The sequence below is a fragment of the Carlito syrichta genome, unplaced genomic scaffold (assembly GCF_000164805.1).
Source record: "Carlito syrichta isolate Samal-C Ts95f unplaced genomic scaffold, Tarsius_syrichta-2.0.1 Scaffold304686, whole genome shotgun sequence".
In the NCBI taxonomy this organism is placed as follows: domain Eukaryota; kingdom Metazoa; phylum Chordata; class Mammalia; order Primates; family Tarsiidae; genus Carlito; species Carlito syrichta.
In genome coordinates, this window is record NW_007248782.1 from 230,479 (window position 1) to 245,364 (window position 14,886).

The following is a 14,886-nucleotide window of genomic DNA, read 5'->3' on the forward strand; positions in this document are numbered from 1 at the left end:
GCCTCAGCCTTCCAAGTAGCTGGAAATACAGGTGCGCACTACCACGCCCGGCTAATTTTTAAAAATTTATTGTAGAAATGAGGTCTCGCCAAGTGGCCCAGGCGGGTCTCGAACCCACGGGCTCAGGCAATCCATTCACCTCAGCCTCCCAAAGGCGCAGGATTACAGGCTGAGCCACCTAGCCCAGCTATTTCTTTTTTTAATTGGCAAATACAAGTTGTATTTATTGACTGGGCATGGTGGTTCACACCTGTAATCCCAGCACTTTGGGAGACCCAGGTGGAAAGATCATTTGAGGTTAGGAGTTTGAAACTAACCTGGACAGTATAGCAAGATCTGTCTCTACAAAAAATTTTTTAAAAATTAGCCAGACTTGGTGGTGCACACCTATAAGCCTAGCTACTTGGGAGACTGAGGTGGGAGGGTCACTAGAGCCCAGGAGTTCAAGGCTGCAGTGAGCTATGATTGTACTGCTGTACCCCAGCTTGCGTGAACAAGACCGTGTCTCAAAAAGAATCTTGTATTTATTTATGGTATTATACCCCATGATGTTTTGAAGATATGTATGCACTGTGAGTGGCAAAATCAAGCTAACCAACTTATGCATTACCTCACAGACTTATGTATTTGTGGTGACAACACTTAAAATCTATGTCTTAGCACTTTTCAAGTGTATAGTACATTAACTGTGGTAACGATGTTGAACAGTAGATCTCTTGAAGGTATCTTCCCATCTGACATTTTTGTTTGTTTGTTTATTTGTTTGTTTTGAGTTGGCGTCTCGCTCTGTCACCCAGACTAGAGTGTAGTGGCCGCTCCCGGCCACCGCAGCTTCGACCTGCTGGGCTCTGGCGATCCTTCCACCTCAGCCTTCCGAGTAGCCGGAATTACAGGCATGCGCTACCACGCCTGGCTGATTTTTGATTTATTGTAGAGATGAGGTCTCGCTGCCCAGGCGGGTCTCAAACCCGCGGGCTCAGGCAATCCACTCACCTCAGCCTCCCAAAGGCGCGGGATTACAGGCTGAGCCACCGAGCCCGGCTCCTTTCTTGTTTTTATTTAAAAACATTAGTAGACCGTTTTCAATCACTTTTATATGTATCCCTAAGCAACAGCTGGTGCTGCTACTGCTTATCCCAGGACTGGGCTTTCAGAAAACCTCTCGCCCTTTCCAATCTTTCTCCTTTCTTGGCTCTTCAGCTTTCATCATTCTGGAGCCCCATCTCCAATTAGAGATAAAGGGTCAGCTTCTTTGAATTTCCGCCTAAACGGTGTCTCCTACTCAGTGCAGGCTCATCTCTCAGTCCCATCTGGGGTGCAGGCTGCATTCACGCCCATCTTGGGAGCACTTGGTGTGTGGAGAGCTGCACTGGCTCTGGAGTCCAAGTCGACTTCAAGGCCCAGTGCCATTTCCGGTGTGTGACCTCCGCCAGCTGGCCTCCACTTTCCCCATCCTCAAGCTCATCTATAGTACGGGGGTGTGATCGTGTGCATCTCTTAGCGTGGGGAGCTTTGGTGAATTGATGCAGGAGAGGAACTGGGCAACAGTTGTAGTGTCCACTGGAGGCCTGCAGGGCAATGAGAGCAGCTCTGGGGTCTGGGCCCCTGGCTGAGTCTTTTGTCCCATGTTCTTTGCCTCTTGTTGCTGGAGAAGCTGCAGTCCTGTCTCCTGTCTGTTCCTAGGTCCCCAGGAAACCATAGGAGCCAGAAGTCCTTTTCTCTTGGCTTCTGAGGGGACCTGTGAGACCAAGAGGGGAGAGAGGGTGAGCTTCCTTCAAGGGACACTTTGTTCAGGTGCCAGGGAAGAAATAGGGACAGTCACAAAGACGCAGCCCAGTGAGAAATTGGGCAGGTGCATGAGCAGGCAGTTCAGCAAGAGGAACTCAAATGGCTAAGGCAGTGAGAGAGGCTGAGCCTTGCTGCACGCTAGAGAATGCAGATGAAAGCAGCAGGAGACCTCATCTCTACGGGCGTGGTAGCTCATGCCTGTAGTTCCAGCTACTTGGAAGACTGAGGTGGAAGGATCGCCGGAGTTCAGCAGGTCAAGGCTGCGGTGGCCGGGAGCGGCCACTGCACTCCAGTCTGGGCAACAGAGTGAGACTCCAACTCAAAAAAAAAAAAAAAGAAAGCAGCAGGAGAGCCCCAGCAGAGCCTGGTAACAGGCAGAGGCTGGCGATCGCCATGCTGGTGAAAGTGGGAAGCCCATTCTCTCACGTCTTCCTAGCTTCCTTGGAGCTGTGCAAATTGGTGCAGGCATTTTGCAGGATATTTTAGCCACAAACTACAGAGCTTCTGACCTGGCCACTCCTCTTCTTGGCATCATGCCCAGGCATGCCCAGCAATGTCCATTGCTACAGTGTTTGTAGTTGCAACCTGGTAACAGCCTCATTGTCCAGAGGTTGTGAGGAGAAGTTAAAAATGGCAATGGCAGCCGAGCCAGAGGATTGCTTTAGCCCAGGAGTTTGAGAGCTGCCTGGGCAGCATAGTGAGACCTCCATCTCTACAGAAAATCAAAAACTTGGCTGAGTGTGATGGTAAACATCTGTAGTCCCAGCTACTCAGAAGGCTGAGGAGGGAGGATTACCTGAGCCCAGGAGGTTGAGGCTGCAGTGAGCAGTGATTATGCCATTCCACTCCAGTCTGGGCAACAGATCAAGATCCCAAACTCAAAACAAACAAACAAACAAAAAACAATGGCATATTACGGACCAGGAGAGATTAAACATGCAGTGGTGTAGTAGAGACAGAAAGCAGATGAGTGGTTGCTGAGGGAGGGGGCACATGGGGAATGACTGCTTAACAGCACAGAGTTTCTTTTTTTTTTTCTTTTCAACTTATTATATTTTTTATTTTATTTTTGAGTCGGAGTCTCACTCTGTCACCCAGGCTGGAGTACAGTGGCACGCTCACGGCCACTGCAGACTCAACCTACTGGGCTCAGGTGATCTTTTCGCCTCAGCCTTCCAAGAAGCAGGAACTATAGGCATACGCCACCATGTCCAGCTAATTTTTTGATTTATTGTAGAGATGAGGTCTCACCAAGTTGTCCAGGCTGGTCTTGAACTCATGGGCTTGGGCAGTCGTCTCACCTTGGCCTTCCAAAGTACTTGGATTATAGGCATGAGCCACTGCGCCCAGCCTATTTTTTTATTTTAAAGATGTGAGGTATAATTCAGGATTAGGTACACAAGTGGTCATCATACACGTAAAGTTTGGGCCTCCCTTTGGCCCCCATTTTGCCTGGTTTGAGATCAGGTACTCTTATCAATGTCGTGTGCCCCCCCTCCCAGCAGTTTTGCACTACTGCCAATCTCTTCCTTATAGTATTATGACAAATGTTCAGGGTCTGCTTATGAGTGAGAACATGTGGTACCCAGTTCTTTGTTTCTGTGATAGATTACTGAGTATTATAGACTCTAAATCAGGCACAAGTTTCTTTTTGGAGTGATAAAAATGTTGTGGAACTAGATAATGGTGATAATTGTACAATATTATCAGTGTGCTAAATGCCACTGAATATTACACTTAAAAATATTTAGCAGCCGGGCTCGGTGGCTCAGCCTGTAATCCTGTGCCTTTGGGAGGCTGAGGTGAGTGGATTGCCTGAGCCCGCAGGTTCGAGAGCTGCCTGGGCAGCGAGACCTCATTTCTACAATAAATAAAAAAAAAAAATCAGCCGGGCTTGGTAGTGCATGCCTGTAATTCCAGCTGCTTGGAAGGCTGAGGTGGAAGGATTGCCGGAGCCCAGCAGGTCGAGGCTGCGGTGGCCGGGAGCGGCCACTGCACTCCAATCTGGGCGACAGAGTGAGACTCCAACTCAAAAAAAAAAAAAATATTTAGCCAGGCATGGTGCTGCATGCCTATAGTCCCAGCAACTTGGGAGACTGAGGCGGGAAGCTGCTTGAGCCCAGGAATTCAAGGCTACGGTATGATCACACCACTCCTCTCTCTAAAAAAAAGATTAGGGCCGGGCATGGTGGCTCACACTTGTAATCCCAGCACTTTGGGAGGCGGAGGCAAGAGTATTGCCTGAGCCCAGGGGTTTGAGACCAGCCTGGGAAACTTGGTGAGATATTGTCTCTACAATAAATCAAAAAATTAGCCTGGTGTGGTGGTGTGCACTACTTGGTTCCAGCTACATGGAAGTGAGGCTTCCGTAAGGATCACCTGAGCTCGGCAAGTTGAGGCTGTGGTGGCTGTGTTTGTGCCACTGCACTTCAGCCTGGGCAACAGAGTGAGACTCTGACTCAAAAAAATAAAAATGAAGCCAGAAGATCAGATGCAGTGGCTCAATTTGTAATCCCAGCACTTTGGGAGGCCAAGGTGGGAGGCTTGTCTGAGCCCGCGGGTTCAAGACCAGCCTGGGAAACTTGGTGAGACCTTGTCTCTACAATAAATTACAAAACTAGCCAGGCATGGTGGCTCACGCCTGTAATCACAGCACTTTGGGAGGCAGAGGCAAGAGGATTGCCTGAGCCTAGGGGTTTGAGACCAACCTGGGCAACTTGGCAAGACCTTATCTCTAAAATAAAATGAAATCGAAATAAAAATAATAAATAAATATAAATGCTAAAATGGCAAGTTTTATGTTATATATATTTTAACACAGTTTTAAAAAATTAATAATGAGGTACACCAAAAGCCATTGAATTATATACTTTATTTTTTCCAGCTTTATTGAGGTATAATTGGGAAATATAAGTTGTGTGTATGTATAGGTGTTCAACATGATGGTTTGGTATGCATATACACTGTAAAATGCTCACCACAGTTGGGCTATTTATCATCTCCATCACCTCACACCGTTACTTTTTTTTGTGGTGAGAACACTAAGGTCTCTTAGCAAATTTCAAATATATAACACATTCCGCATTGGATTCCTAATAGAAAAAAATAACTAAATAGATAGTCAAGGATACAATACATCATGAACTATAGTCACCACACAGTAAGTACACTTCAAATGGGTGAATTGTATGGTGTCCAAATTTATTCTCAGTAAAGCTGTTTTTTGTTTTTTGTTTTTTTTAGATTAGAAACTGTAGTTTATTTAGAAAGTAAATGAGAGAGAGAGAAAGGAGATTCACTTCCCCAAGGTAGAGGAGGGGGCCAAACCCAAGAAGCATGGCCCAGCCATAGCTAAAAGAGCACATGGCCACACTATAGCTTAGCAAGGCAGTGACCACAATGACCTGGCAATGGTGGCTGGTTGCTCGTGGTTGAGTCCTTTTAATCCTTCCCTTTGGTTTGATGGGGGAAGTTCATTAAGGTGATTGGGTGGTGGTCTAAAGCTGTCTTTTTTTTTGAGTTAGAGTCTCACTCCTTTGCCTAGGCTGGAGCACAGTGGCATGCATGCTCCCGGCCACCCCAGTGTCAACCTGCTGGGCTCTGGCGATCCTTCTGCCTCAGCCTTCCGAGTAGCAGGAACTACAGATGCACGCAACCATGCCTGGCTACTTTTTATTTTATTGTAGAGACACGGTCTTGCCAAGTTGCCCGGGCTGGTCTCAAACCCATGGGCTCAGACAATCCACTTGCCTCGGCCTCCCAACGTGCTGGGATTACAGGCTAAGCCACCAAGACCAGCCTAAAGCTGTTTTTAAAAACTCAAGTGACATAGGCAGGGCACAGTGGCTTATGCCTATAATCCCAGCACTCTGGGAGGCTGAGGTGGGAGAACCACTTGAGCCCAGGAGTTAAGGAGACCAACCTGGGCAACACAATGAGAACCCTGTCTCTTCAAAAAATTAGCCGGGCATGGTGGTACTCACCTGTAGTTCCAGCTATTCAGGAAGATCACCTGAGCCCAGGAAGTCACGGCAGTGGTAGCCGTGATCATGCCACTGTATTCCAGTCTGGTCAACAGAGTGAAACCCTGACTAAAAAGGAAAAAGAAGAATAAATAAATAAAAGTTTTTAAAAATCAAGTAACATAAATACAATGTGACATCATTTTTGTGAAATTACACATTAATCCCTTCCTACTCTCCCCGAGTAGGAAGCGTGGAGGAAAAGGATGGGAAGGACACTCATCCAGTTGATGCCAGCAGGGTGGGGCTGGGAGGCGGACGCAAGATGGACTCCAGCTTTGTTGACATGTGCTAGCCCTTGGAATGAGGACATATTCACTTACTGCTTCTCAAGTTAGAAACGCAACTTTTGGAAAAGGAACAGGGTCAACAGATGTAGACATTGGGGTTGACTGCTTGATGACTTGACTCTCCCTCTGCCTTTCTTTGAAGGATTCCGAAAGACTAATGGAGCAACAAGGAGCCCTGCTGAAACGGCTGGCGGAGGCCGACTCAGAGAAAGCGGTAACTGTAGTGCCCCCTGCCCACTCCAGTTGGTACAGGTGGCAAGAGAGACCCACAGCAAAGCGGCGAGGCGCTGGATGGAGGGAGGAGTGCTGGAGTGCGTCTCTGGTCTAGTTTCATGATCTGTAAATGGTTTGATATTCCCTGTCCTGCCTGCTCCAGTAGGCTTGTCTAGTTGACCACTTGAGAGCTGGAGCCACAAAGTCAGACACCAACATAGGGGATGGTAATCATGATGGTAGATGTATGCATCACCAGTGTCTGTTGAATGTAGATTTCTTTATTATGGATCCAAAGCCATTAAAAAGCACATACTGGCCAGGCTCGGTGGCTCTGCCTGTAATCCCACGCTTTGGGAGGCTGAGGTGAGTGGATTGCCTGAGCCCGTGGGTTCGAGACCTGCCTGGGCAACTTGGCAAGACCTCATCTCTACAATAAATAAAAAATCAGCCGGGCTCGGTGGCTCAGCCTGTAATCCCGCAGCTTTGGGAGGCTGAGGTGAGTGGAATGCCTGAGTCCGTGGGTTCGAGACCTGCCTGGGCCACTTGGCGAGACCTCATCTCTACAATAAATCAAAAAATTAGCCATGCATGGTAGCACGCACCTGTAGTTCCAGCTACTCGGAAGACTGAGGTGGAAGGATCGCCTGAACCCAGCAGGTCGAGGCTGCGGTGGCCGGGAACATGCCACTGTCCTCCAGCCTGGGTGATAGAGTGAGACTCCAACTAAAAATAAAAATAAAAATAAATCAGCTGGGCGTGGTAGCGCATGCCTGTAATTTCAGCTACTCGGAAGGCTGAGGCAGACTGATCGCCGGAGCCCAACAGGTCGAGGCTGCGGTGACCGGGAGCGGCCACTGCACTCCAGTCTGGGTGACAGAGTGAGACTCCAACTCAAAATAAAATAAAAATAAAAAAATAAAAATAAAAAGCACATACTGGCTAGGCATGGTGGCTCATGCTTGTAATCCCAGCACTTTGAGAGGCCGAGACAAGAGAATTGCTTGAACCCAGGAGTCTGAGACCAGCTTGGGCAACATAGTGAACCCCATCTCTACAAAAAATAAAAAAGTTAGCTGGGTGTGGTGGCACACACCTGTAGTCACAGCTACTTGGGAGGCTGAGGTAGAAGGATTGCTTGAACCCAAGAATTAAAGGCTATAGAAAACTATGATTAATGATCATGCCCCTGCACTCCCACCTGGGCAACAGAGGAAAACCCTGGCTCAAAAACAAACAAACAAACAAACAAAAAACACCTTTGGACTTAACAACTTCAGTTCTAGGAACCTCTTCCAAAGTAGCATGTTCCAAAGTCTATTCATGGAATCCTAAAGTCCTCAAGATATAGATGGTTTATTAGGGAGGATTAGGTTTAAAAAAAAAAAAAGCATGAATGGGTATGAGAAACAGAAGCAAGAATAGAGAGTATTCCATAGCCAATGAACTAACGTTCACCAGACTTCTGAACTCAAGGCTTTCTGGACCTCTGCTGCATGAATGCCCTCACAGGTCTCCAGGAGAGGGGGAGAGAACAGAGGCCCAAGGCTTAGCCCTTAGTCCTCGATGCCCGGCCAAAAGTCGCTGGCAAGCACGTCCACCTGAGGAAGGAGTGGAGAGTCAGTAGGAATGGTGGCATGCCTAACTAAGCCTACATTCCCAGCTTAAGAGGCCCTGTTAAATTGTGATTCATCGTGGTTTATAAATTGAAGCAGCTATTTGTTTTCTTTTTCTTTTCTTTTTAAATTTTGTTTTGAGTTGGAGTTTCACTCCATTGTCCAGGCTGGAGTGCAGTGGCGCACTCACGGCCACCATAGCCTCAACCTGCTGGTCTCAGGCGATCCCGCCACCTCAGCCTTCCAAGTAGCTAGAACTACAGGTGCGTGCCACCATACCCGCTAATTTTTTTGATTATTGTAGAGAGAGACAAGGTCTCTCCAAGTTGTCCAGCCTGGTATCGAACCCCTGGGTTCAGGCAATCCTCTTACCTCAAAAACATTTAATACATATGTGAGGTGCTTCCCACCAGGGTCCCTGTGATAAGGGCCAGTATATTTGGAAGCTTGGGCCCCAGTGGCCAGACACTCACAGGTCTCTCCTCCCTGGGCTGGTGGGCTCTTTGCCCTTCCTGGAGGAACATGACAACATGTGTTCTCTCTCAGCGCCTGCTGTTACTGCTGCAAGACAAGGACAAGGAGGTGGAAGAGCTCCTCCAGGAGATACAGTGTGAGAAGGTATGTCCCCGGCAGTGGTGCCTTTTAAAAGTCAGCAGAGGTACAGTGGGTGTGCGGAGAGCTGGGTTCAAATCCTGGCTCTTTCACTTTTCTCTGTCTCTCCAAAGGCTCAAGCAAAGACCGCATCTGAACTTTCTAAGTCTATGGAGTCCATGCGTGGGCATTTGCAGGCTCAGCTTCGGTGCAAAGAGGCTGAGAATAGTCGCCTGTGCATGCAGATCAAGGTACCTGCTGGCCCCATACATGGGGAAGGAAGGAGGCAGGGGCCTGGCAATCCGATGACAGTGGCCTGGCCAAGAGTATCACACTCAGGAAGTGTGCCCAAAAGGCTTATGGGGCAGCTGCTGCTAACATACCCAGGCCTTGGGGAGACTGGGACAGTGGCAAGAGCAGTGGACAGAGACCTGGGAGGTTGTGGGTGCCCTTCCCAGCAGTGATGGGGTTGGATGCCATACCCCCAGGCCTGTCACTTGATTCCTTAGACCCTCAGTTCACCAAACTACCCAAGGGAAAAGGATGGCCTCAAATGCTCCTTGTAGCCATGAGCCCAGTCATCCTCTGAGGTCACAGCTCTGCTGAGTGGCCGAGGCAGTATCTCAGGAAGGATTCTAGGGGTGCTCTGTTCTAACACCAAGACCTGATGGGCTTAGAGATCCAGGAGGTGTCCAGGGAGCTGGGAGGTACCATGTCTCTGGTCTGAAACACAGTTGATAACCTGTTTTCCCTCTCCCTTGCGCCCTCTTTTTGAGGGGCCCTTCTCTCCCTCTCCCCCCCACCACCTTGCCTTTCCTATCTCTCCCCACCTTCTCTTCCTCCCACTTCCCAGAACCTGGAACGAAGTGGAAACCAGCACAAGGCAGAAGTGGAGGCCATCATGGAACAGCTGAAGGAACTGAAGCAGAAGGGAGACCGAGACAAAGAGTCCTTGAAGAAGGCCATCCGCGCCCAGAAGGAGCGAGCCGAGAAGAGTGAGGAGTATGCCGAGCAGCTGCATGCGCAACTTGCTGACAAGGTAGTGGGCTGGGGGCCAGGTGATGGTGCGGGGGCCTGACTGACAGGTGGGCGATGGGTGGGTGGATGCACAGCTGGGTGTAGAGGAGGGAGTTAAGAAATCCCAAGGGCAGAGCGGGGTGGGGGGCAGAGGGCTGGAGTTGACTGGAGGCTTTGTAGGACCGGTTAGCCACGTCAGCATGGTGCATGAGAATGATGGTTAAGGAAGGATGTGCAAACAGGATGCATTTAATTGCTGGAAATCTAGGGGCTCCAACTGGGCTCCCATAGCCGCTACCAGTGCTCTCTAGAAAGGTGACTTGCAGGTCCAGCATAATGGCTCACACCTGTAATCCCAGTACTTTTAGAGGCTTGCTTGAGCCCAGAATTCGAGACCAGCCTGGGCAACATAGCAAGACCTCATTTCTACAAAAAAAAAATCAAAAAATTAGCCAGGCATAGTGGCGTGTACCTGTAGTCCTAGCTACTCAGAGGCTGAGGTGGAAGGATCACCTGAGCCCAGGAGGGTAAGGCTTAGGTGAGTCATGACGGTGCCACTGCACTCCAACCTGGGTAACAGAGCGAGACCCCAACTCAAAAAAATAAAAATAAGAACAGTGAAAGTGACTTGCAGAGTGAGGCTCAGGTCACCCAGGTGAGAGACTGTCTAGGGTGAGCTCAGCCCCAGCTCCCAGGTGCCTCGGTGCTGACAGGCCCTGTTGTCCTGTGCCTCTAGGATCTTTATGTTGCTGAAGCTTTGTCTACTCTGGAGTCATGGAGGAGTCGCTACAACCAAGTTGTAAAAGACAAGGGAGATCTCGAGCTGGAGATTATTGTCCTGAACGAGTACGTCTTGGAGAGGGAGCTGGGCTGGGAGTGTGGGCCGATCGTTCTAGAGGCTTGGGTATACAGGTGGAAGGAACTGGGTGACCCTGGGCAGGTCACATGGCTCACAAGGCTGCTGTTAGGTCTCTGGGCTGTGGGGCTGTGCTGGGCTGAGATGCACGCAGCCCTGAGCCAGGCTTTCTGGCAGGCACTGGACAGGGGCCAGGCAGGCCTCTCTGGTCACAAAGGCCTAGGTCTGACTCCAGTGCCCAAACCGAACCCGGATCCAGTCTATACAGCATGGGAAGCAGGCACACTGGTGTCCTCATTCCTGTTCTTGGGAGGATGTGGCAGTTGGTGACCCCGTGTCTTCTCTGTTGTCTGCCAGGGATAGCAGCTGTTTTGCCAGTGCCCACCAGTCAGTAGCTCAGTGGTACTGAACTCACACCCTTCTTGCCATCAGTGAACTCTCAGCAGTGATCATTCGGTCATTTTGTTTGTTCCTTCATTCACTCAAAAAATATATATTGAGCATCTACCATAGAACCAGGCTGCGTGCTAGCCCTTAGGGGCACAGCAGTGAGAAGGCAGAGATGTTCCCTGCCCTGTACTCTCGTAGAGAAGATAGACCTACAAGAGACATGGACTCTCTGGGCATGACTCTCTGGACAGCCACAGGAAGAGCTAATTTAGTCTTCCAGGTCAGAAAAGTCTTCCCTGAGAGGATCACTTGAGACCAGGAGTTTAAGACCAGCCTGGGGCAACACAGTGAGACCCCATTGCTGCAAAAAAAATGTAAAAAATTAGCTGGGTGTGATAGTGCATATCTATAATCCTAGCTATTTGGAAGACTGAGTTGGGAGAATCACTTGAGCCCATGAGTTCAAGACTGCAGTGAACTGTGATCATGCTACCACTACACTCCAGCCTTGGGGACAGAGCAAGATCCTGTCTCTAAAAACAAACAAGGCTGGGCATGGTGCTCCTCAGCCTGTAATCCCAGCACTTTGGGGGGCCGAGGCGAGAGGATTGCCTGAGCCTGGGGGCTTGAGACCAGCCTGGGCAACTTGGTAAGACCTCATCTCTACAATAAATCACAAAAACTGGTCGGGTGTGGTGGCATGCATCTGTAGTTCCAGCTACTTGGAAGCCTGAGGTAGAAGAATCACCTGAGACCAGCAAGTCGAGGCTGTGGTGGCCATGAGCATGCATTGTACTCCAGCCTGGGCGACAAGAGTGAGACTCCAACTCAAAAATAAATAAAATTAAATTAAAAAGTCTTCCCTGGGGAAATGTCTTCTGCTGTATTCAACTTAAATTAGCAGACATGTTCTGAGAACCTGCTATATGCCAGGCCCTATGCCAGGTGTGCTGTCCTCAGGGAAAAAGTGGGAAAAAACAGATATTTTGGTAGGATACATGGTGCAGGTGAGAGAGGTTGGGAGGGTGTGATGTCCTGAAGGTGGGGAGTCTGAACTGGATTTTTTTTTTTTTTTTTGAGTTGAAGTCTCACTCTGTCATCCAGACTGGAGTGCAATGGCCACTCCCGGCCACCGCAGCCTCGACCTATTGGGCTCCAGCAATCCTTCCGCCTCAGCCTTCCAAGTAGCTGGAACTACAGGCGTGCACTACCACGCCTGGCTGATTTTTTATTTATTGTAGAGATGAGGTCTCACCAAGTTTCCCAGGCGGGTCTCGAACCCGCAGGCTCAGGCAATCCACTCACCTCAGCCTCCCGAGGTGCGGGATTACAGGCTGAGCCACCGAGCCCGGCTTGAACTGGATTTTTAAGGGTGAATTTAAGGGAGTTTGCCAGGTAAGATGAAAGGATGTGTTTGCTTGGGCCTAGTCAGTGCTCAATGAATATTTGTTGAGTGGTGTAATTGGTCAATGCTGAGACATTTTGACGGCAGAGAGCACAAGGGGATCACCAGCTGCCAAAGGGTTTTATGGTGGGCCTGTGGTCCAGATAGATGAGTAAGTGTCTGGGAGCCCCGGGCTGCTTTAGGCCACAGTCTCTGCCCTGTGACTGAGGATAGCCCTGCTGAGTGACTGTGGGGATGGGGGATGGTGAGGGGGGGGTGGGCACTGACTCTAAGTTGGCTCCCTTCCCTCCAATTGTGCCTTCTTCACACACATACCCGTTTGCAGTTCCTGCCTGTGCTAGGTAGATGTTCACATGAGAGCAAGCCAGTCATGGTGCCGGCCCTCCCTTGAGGAGGACAGAAGCCCAGTGTGCTCAGGGACCCCTGGAGAGGATAGCCCAGGGGGTAGTGAAAGATTCCCGAGGAGTCTGTCCTAACACCAAGACCTGATGAGCTGGGAGATCCCGTAGTTGTTGTGGGGAGCCAGGAAGGGGCGTGTACCTGGCCCTTGTCTTCAGAGAGGGTCAGAACGTACACCCTCCTCTTATGAAGTCATTGCCTATTATGAACCTGGGGACAGTTTCATGGAGAGGGTGGTGTGGGAGACACACCTTAAGGATGGCATTGGGAGGGGGCACATAGGCGTGGGAGTAACACAGCACAATAGGGCCGTGCAGCTGCCTCCCAGCATGGAGGTCTTCCTAGACATGCAAGCCGGCAGTGTGCCTAGAAGTATGGTGCGACTGGCTAGGATCCCCTGACTCTGCTCCCCGCAAAGACCTGGGCCCTTCAGAACCTGTAGAATTGAACCTGGACTCCTCTCTGTCTTGTTTCATTCGTGACTTTGCAGCCGAGTGACAGATCTTGTCAACCAACAACAAACTTTGGAGGAGAAGATGCGGGAAGACCGGGACAGCCTGGTGGAGAGGCTTCACCGCCAGACTGCTGAGTATTCCGCGTTCAAGCTAGAGAATGAGAGGCTAAAGGTCCACAGGGGGAGTTGGGAGCTAGGCAGTGGGCGGGGGGGGTCCAGCAAGGCTGATGGGTCTTCAGAGGGGCTTGGGGCAGCAGTGTGATTAAGGGTGCTCTTGAGTCAGAAGAGCCTAGATTCAAGGCCTTGCTATGCTTCTGACTACGTGTAGGACCTGTATAAAATATTTCATCGGTTTTTTTGGGGTTTTTTTTGAGTCGGGGTCTCACTCTGTCACCCAGGCTGGAGTGCAGCCATGGCTCACCGCAGCCTCAATCGACTTCCTGGGCTCAGGCAATCCTTCCACCTCATTCTTCTGAGCAGCTGGGACTATAGGCACATGTCACCACACCCAGCTAATTTTTTTTTAATGTTTTGTAGAGGTAGGGTCTTGCTATGTTGCCCAGGCTGGGCATTTCATCTCTTACTGCTGCAGTGTCCTTAGTAAGAGGAAGTGAAGTCCTTGTGAGAATGTTGTATCACACATGAAATGCTTACCATGGCGCACTCAGCCCATGCACGGAGAGAGAACTGACTCTGAGGTGAATATGGTCTCTCCTGGGGGACTGCTGGGCCCCTTTACATGCATTAATCCTTACTTAAATCTCCCAGCCTCCCCATAATGTGACGATTGTCTCCATTTGAAATAGGAATGAGGAAACTGAGGCTTAGAAGAGAGGTCAAGTTTCTTGCCAACATGTTGCCCTAGGAAGTGCTGGTTGGGCTTTGAACCTGAGTCTCTCTCTGGAGCCCTGGCTCTTACTTAACCCCTTGCTGTACCCACTTCCAGCATGCCAGGGCTGGGAGGCCCTGGAACGGAGGCTGACTTTTTTTGTTTTTCTGAGTTGAAGTCTCACTCTGTCACCCAGGCTGAAGTGCTGTGGCACACTCATGGCCACCGTAGCTTCCACCTGCTGGGCTCAGGCAATCCTTCCGCCTCAGCCTTCCACATAGCCAGAACTACAGGTGCACGCTACCACACCTGGCTAAGAGGCTGACTTTTTTTTTTTTTTTGAGTTGTAGTCTCACTCAGTCACCCAGACTGGAGTGCAGTAGCATGCTCCCGGCCACCGCAGCCTCCACCTGCTGGGCTCCGGTGATCCTTCCACCTCAGCCTTCCAAGTAGCTGGAACTACAGGCGTGTGCTACCACACCCGGCTAATTTTTTTGATTTATTGTAGAGATGAGGTCTCGCCAAGTTGCCCAGGTGGGTCTTGAACCTGTGGGCTCAGGCAATCCACTCACCTCAGCCTCCCAAGCGCGGGATTACAGGCTGAGCCACTGAGCCAAGCTGAGACTAACTTTTTAAGGACAGGTTTGATCTGTGTTTTTGACTGATCTGGGCAATAATATCTAGGTTTGTTTATTTTTACTAATTTTGTTTTTTATTGTTAAGTAAGCCTCATTTTGTGGAAGAAGAATATGGAAAAGTACACAGATCCTAGAATTTTCATAAAGTGAACACATATTCTCTGTTAATCACAGTATTCTCTATTAATCTCTATTAATCCACCGGGCATGGTGGCTCATGCCTGTGATCTTAGCATTTTGGGAGGCCAAGGCAGGAGGATCTCTTAGCCCAGGAGTTCGAGATAAGCCTGGCAACACAGCAAGATCCTGTCTCTAAAAAATAAAACAAGCCGGGCTCAGTGGCTCAGCCTGTAATCCCGCGCCTTTGGGAGGCTGAGG

At 49.7% G+C, this 14,886-nt stretch overlaps 1 protein-coding gene across 5 annotated transcripts in view; it reads left to right on the plus strand.

The window, feature by feature from the left end:
• The window catches only part of ODF2 (outer dense fiber of sperm tails 2), a 48,424-nt gene that overhangs the window by 20,078 nt on the left and 13,460 nt on the right, over window positions 1–14,886 (plus strand). For all 5 annotated transcript variants that reach the window (XM_021713707.1, XM_021713703.1, XM_021713705.1 and 2 more), the window contains 6 exons: window positions 6,243–6,314; window positions 8,476–8,547; window positions 8,655–8,771; window positions 9,374–9,559; window positions 10,274–10,383; window positions 13,078–13,213. In XM_021713707.1, coding sequence (XP_021569382.1) covers window positions 6,243–6,314; window positions 8,476–8,547; window positions 8,655–8,771; window positions 9,374–9,559; window positions 10,274–10,383; window positions 13,078–13,213 — 693 coding nt within the window. The remainder of the gene's footprint in view (window positions 1–6,242; window positions 6,315–8,475; window positions 8,548–8,654; window positions 8,772–9,373; window positions 9,560–10,273; window positions 10,384–13,077; window positions 13,214–14,886) is intronic.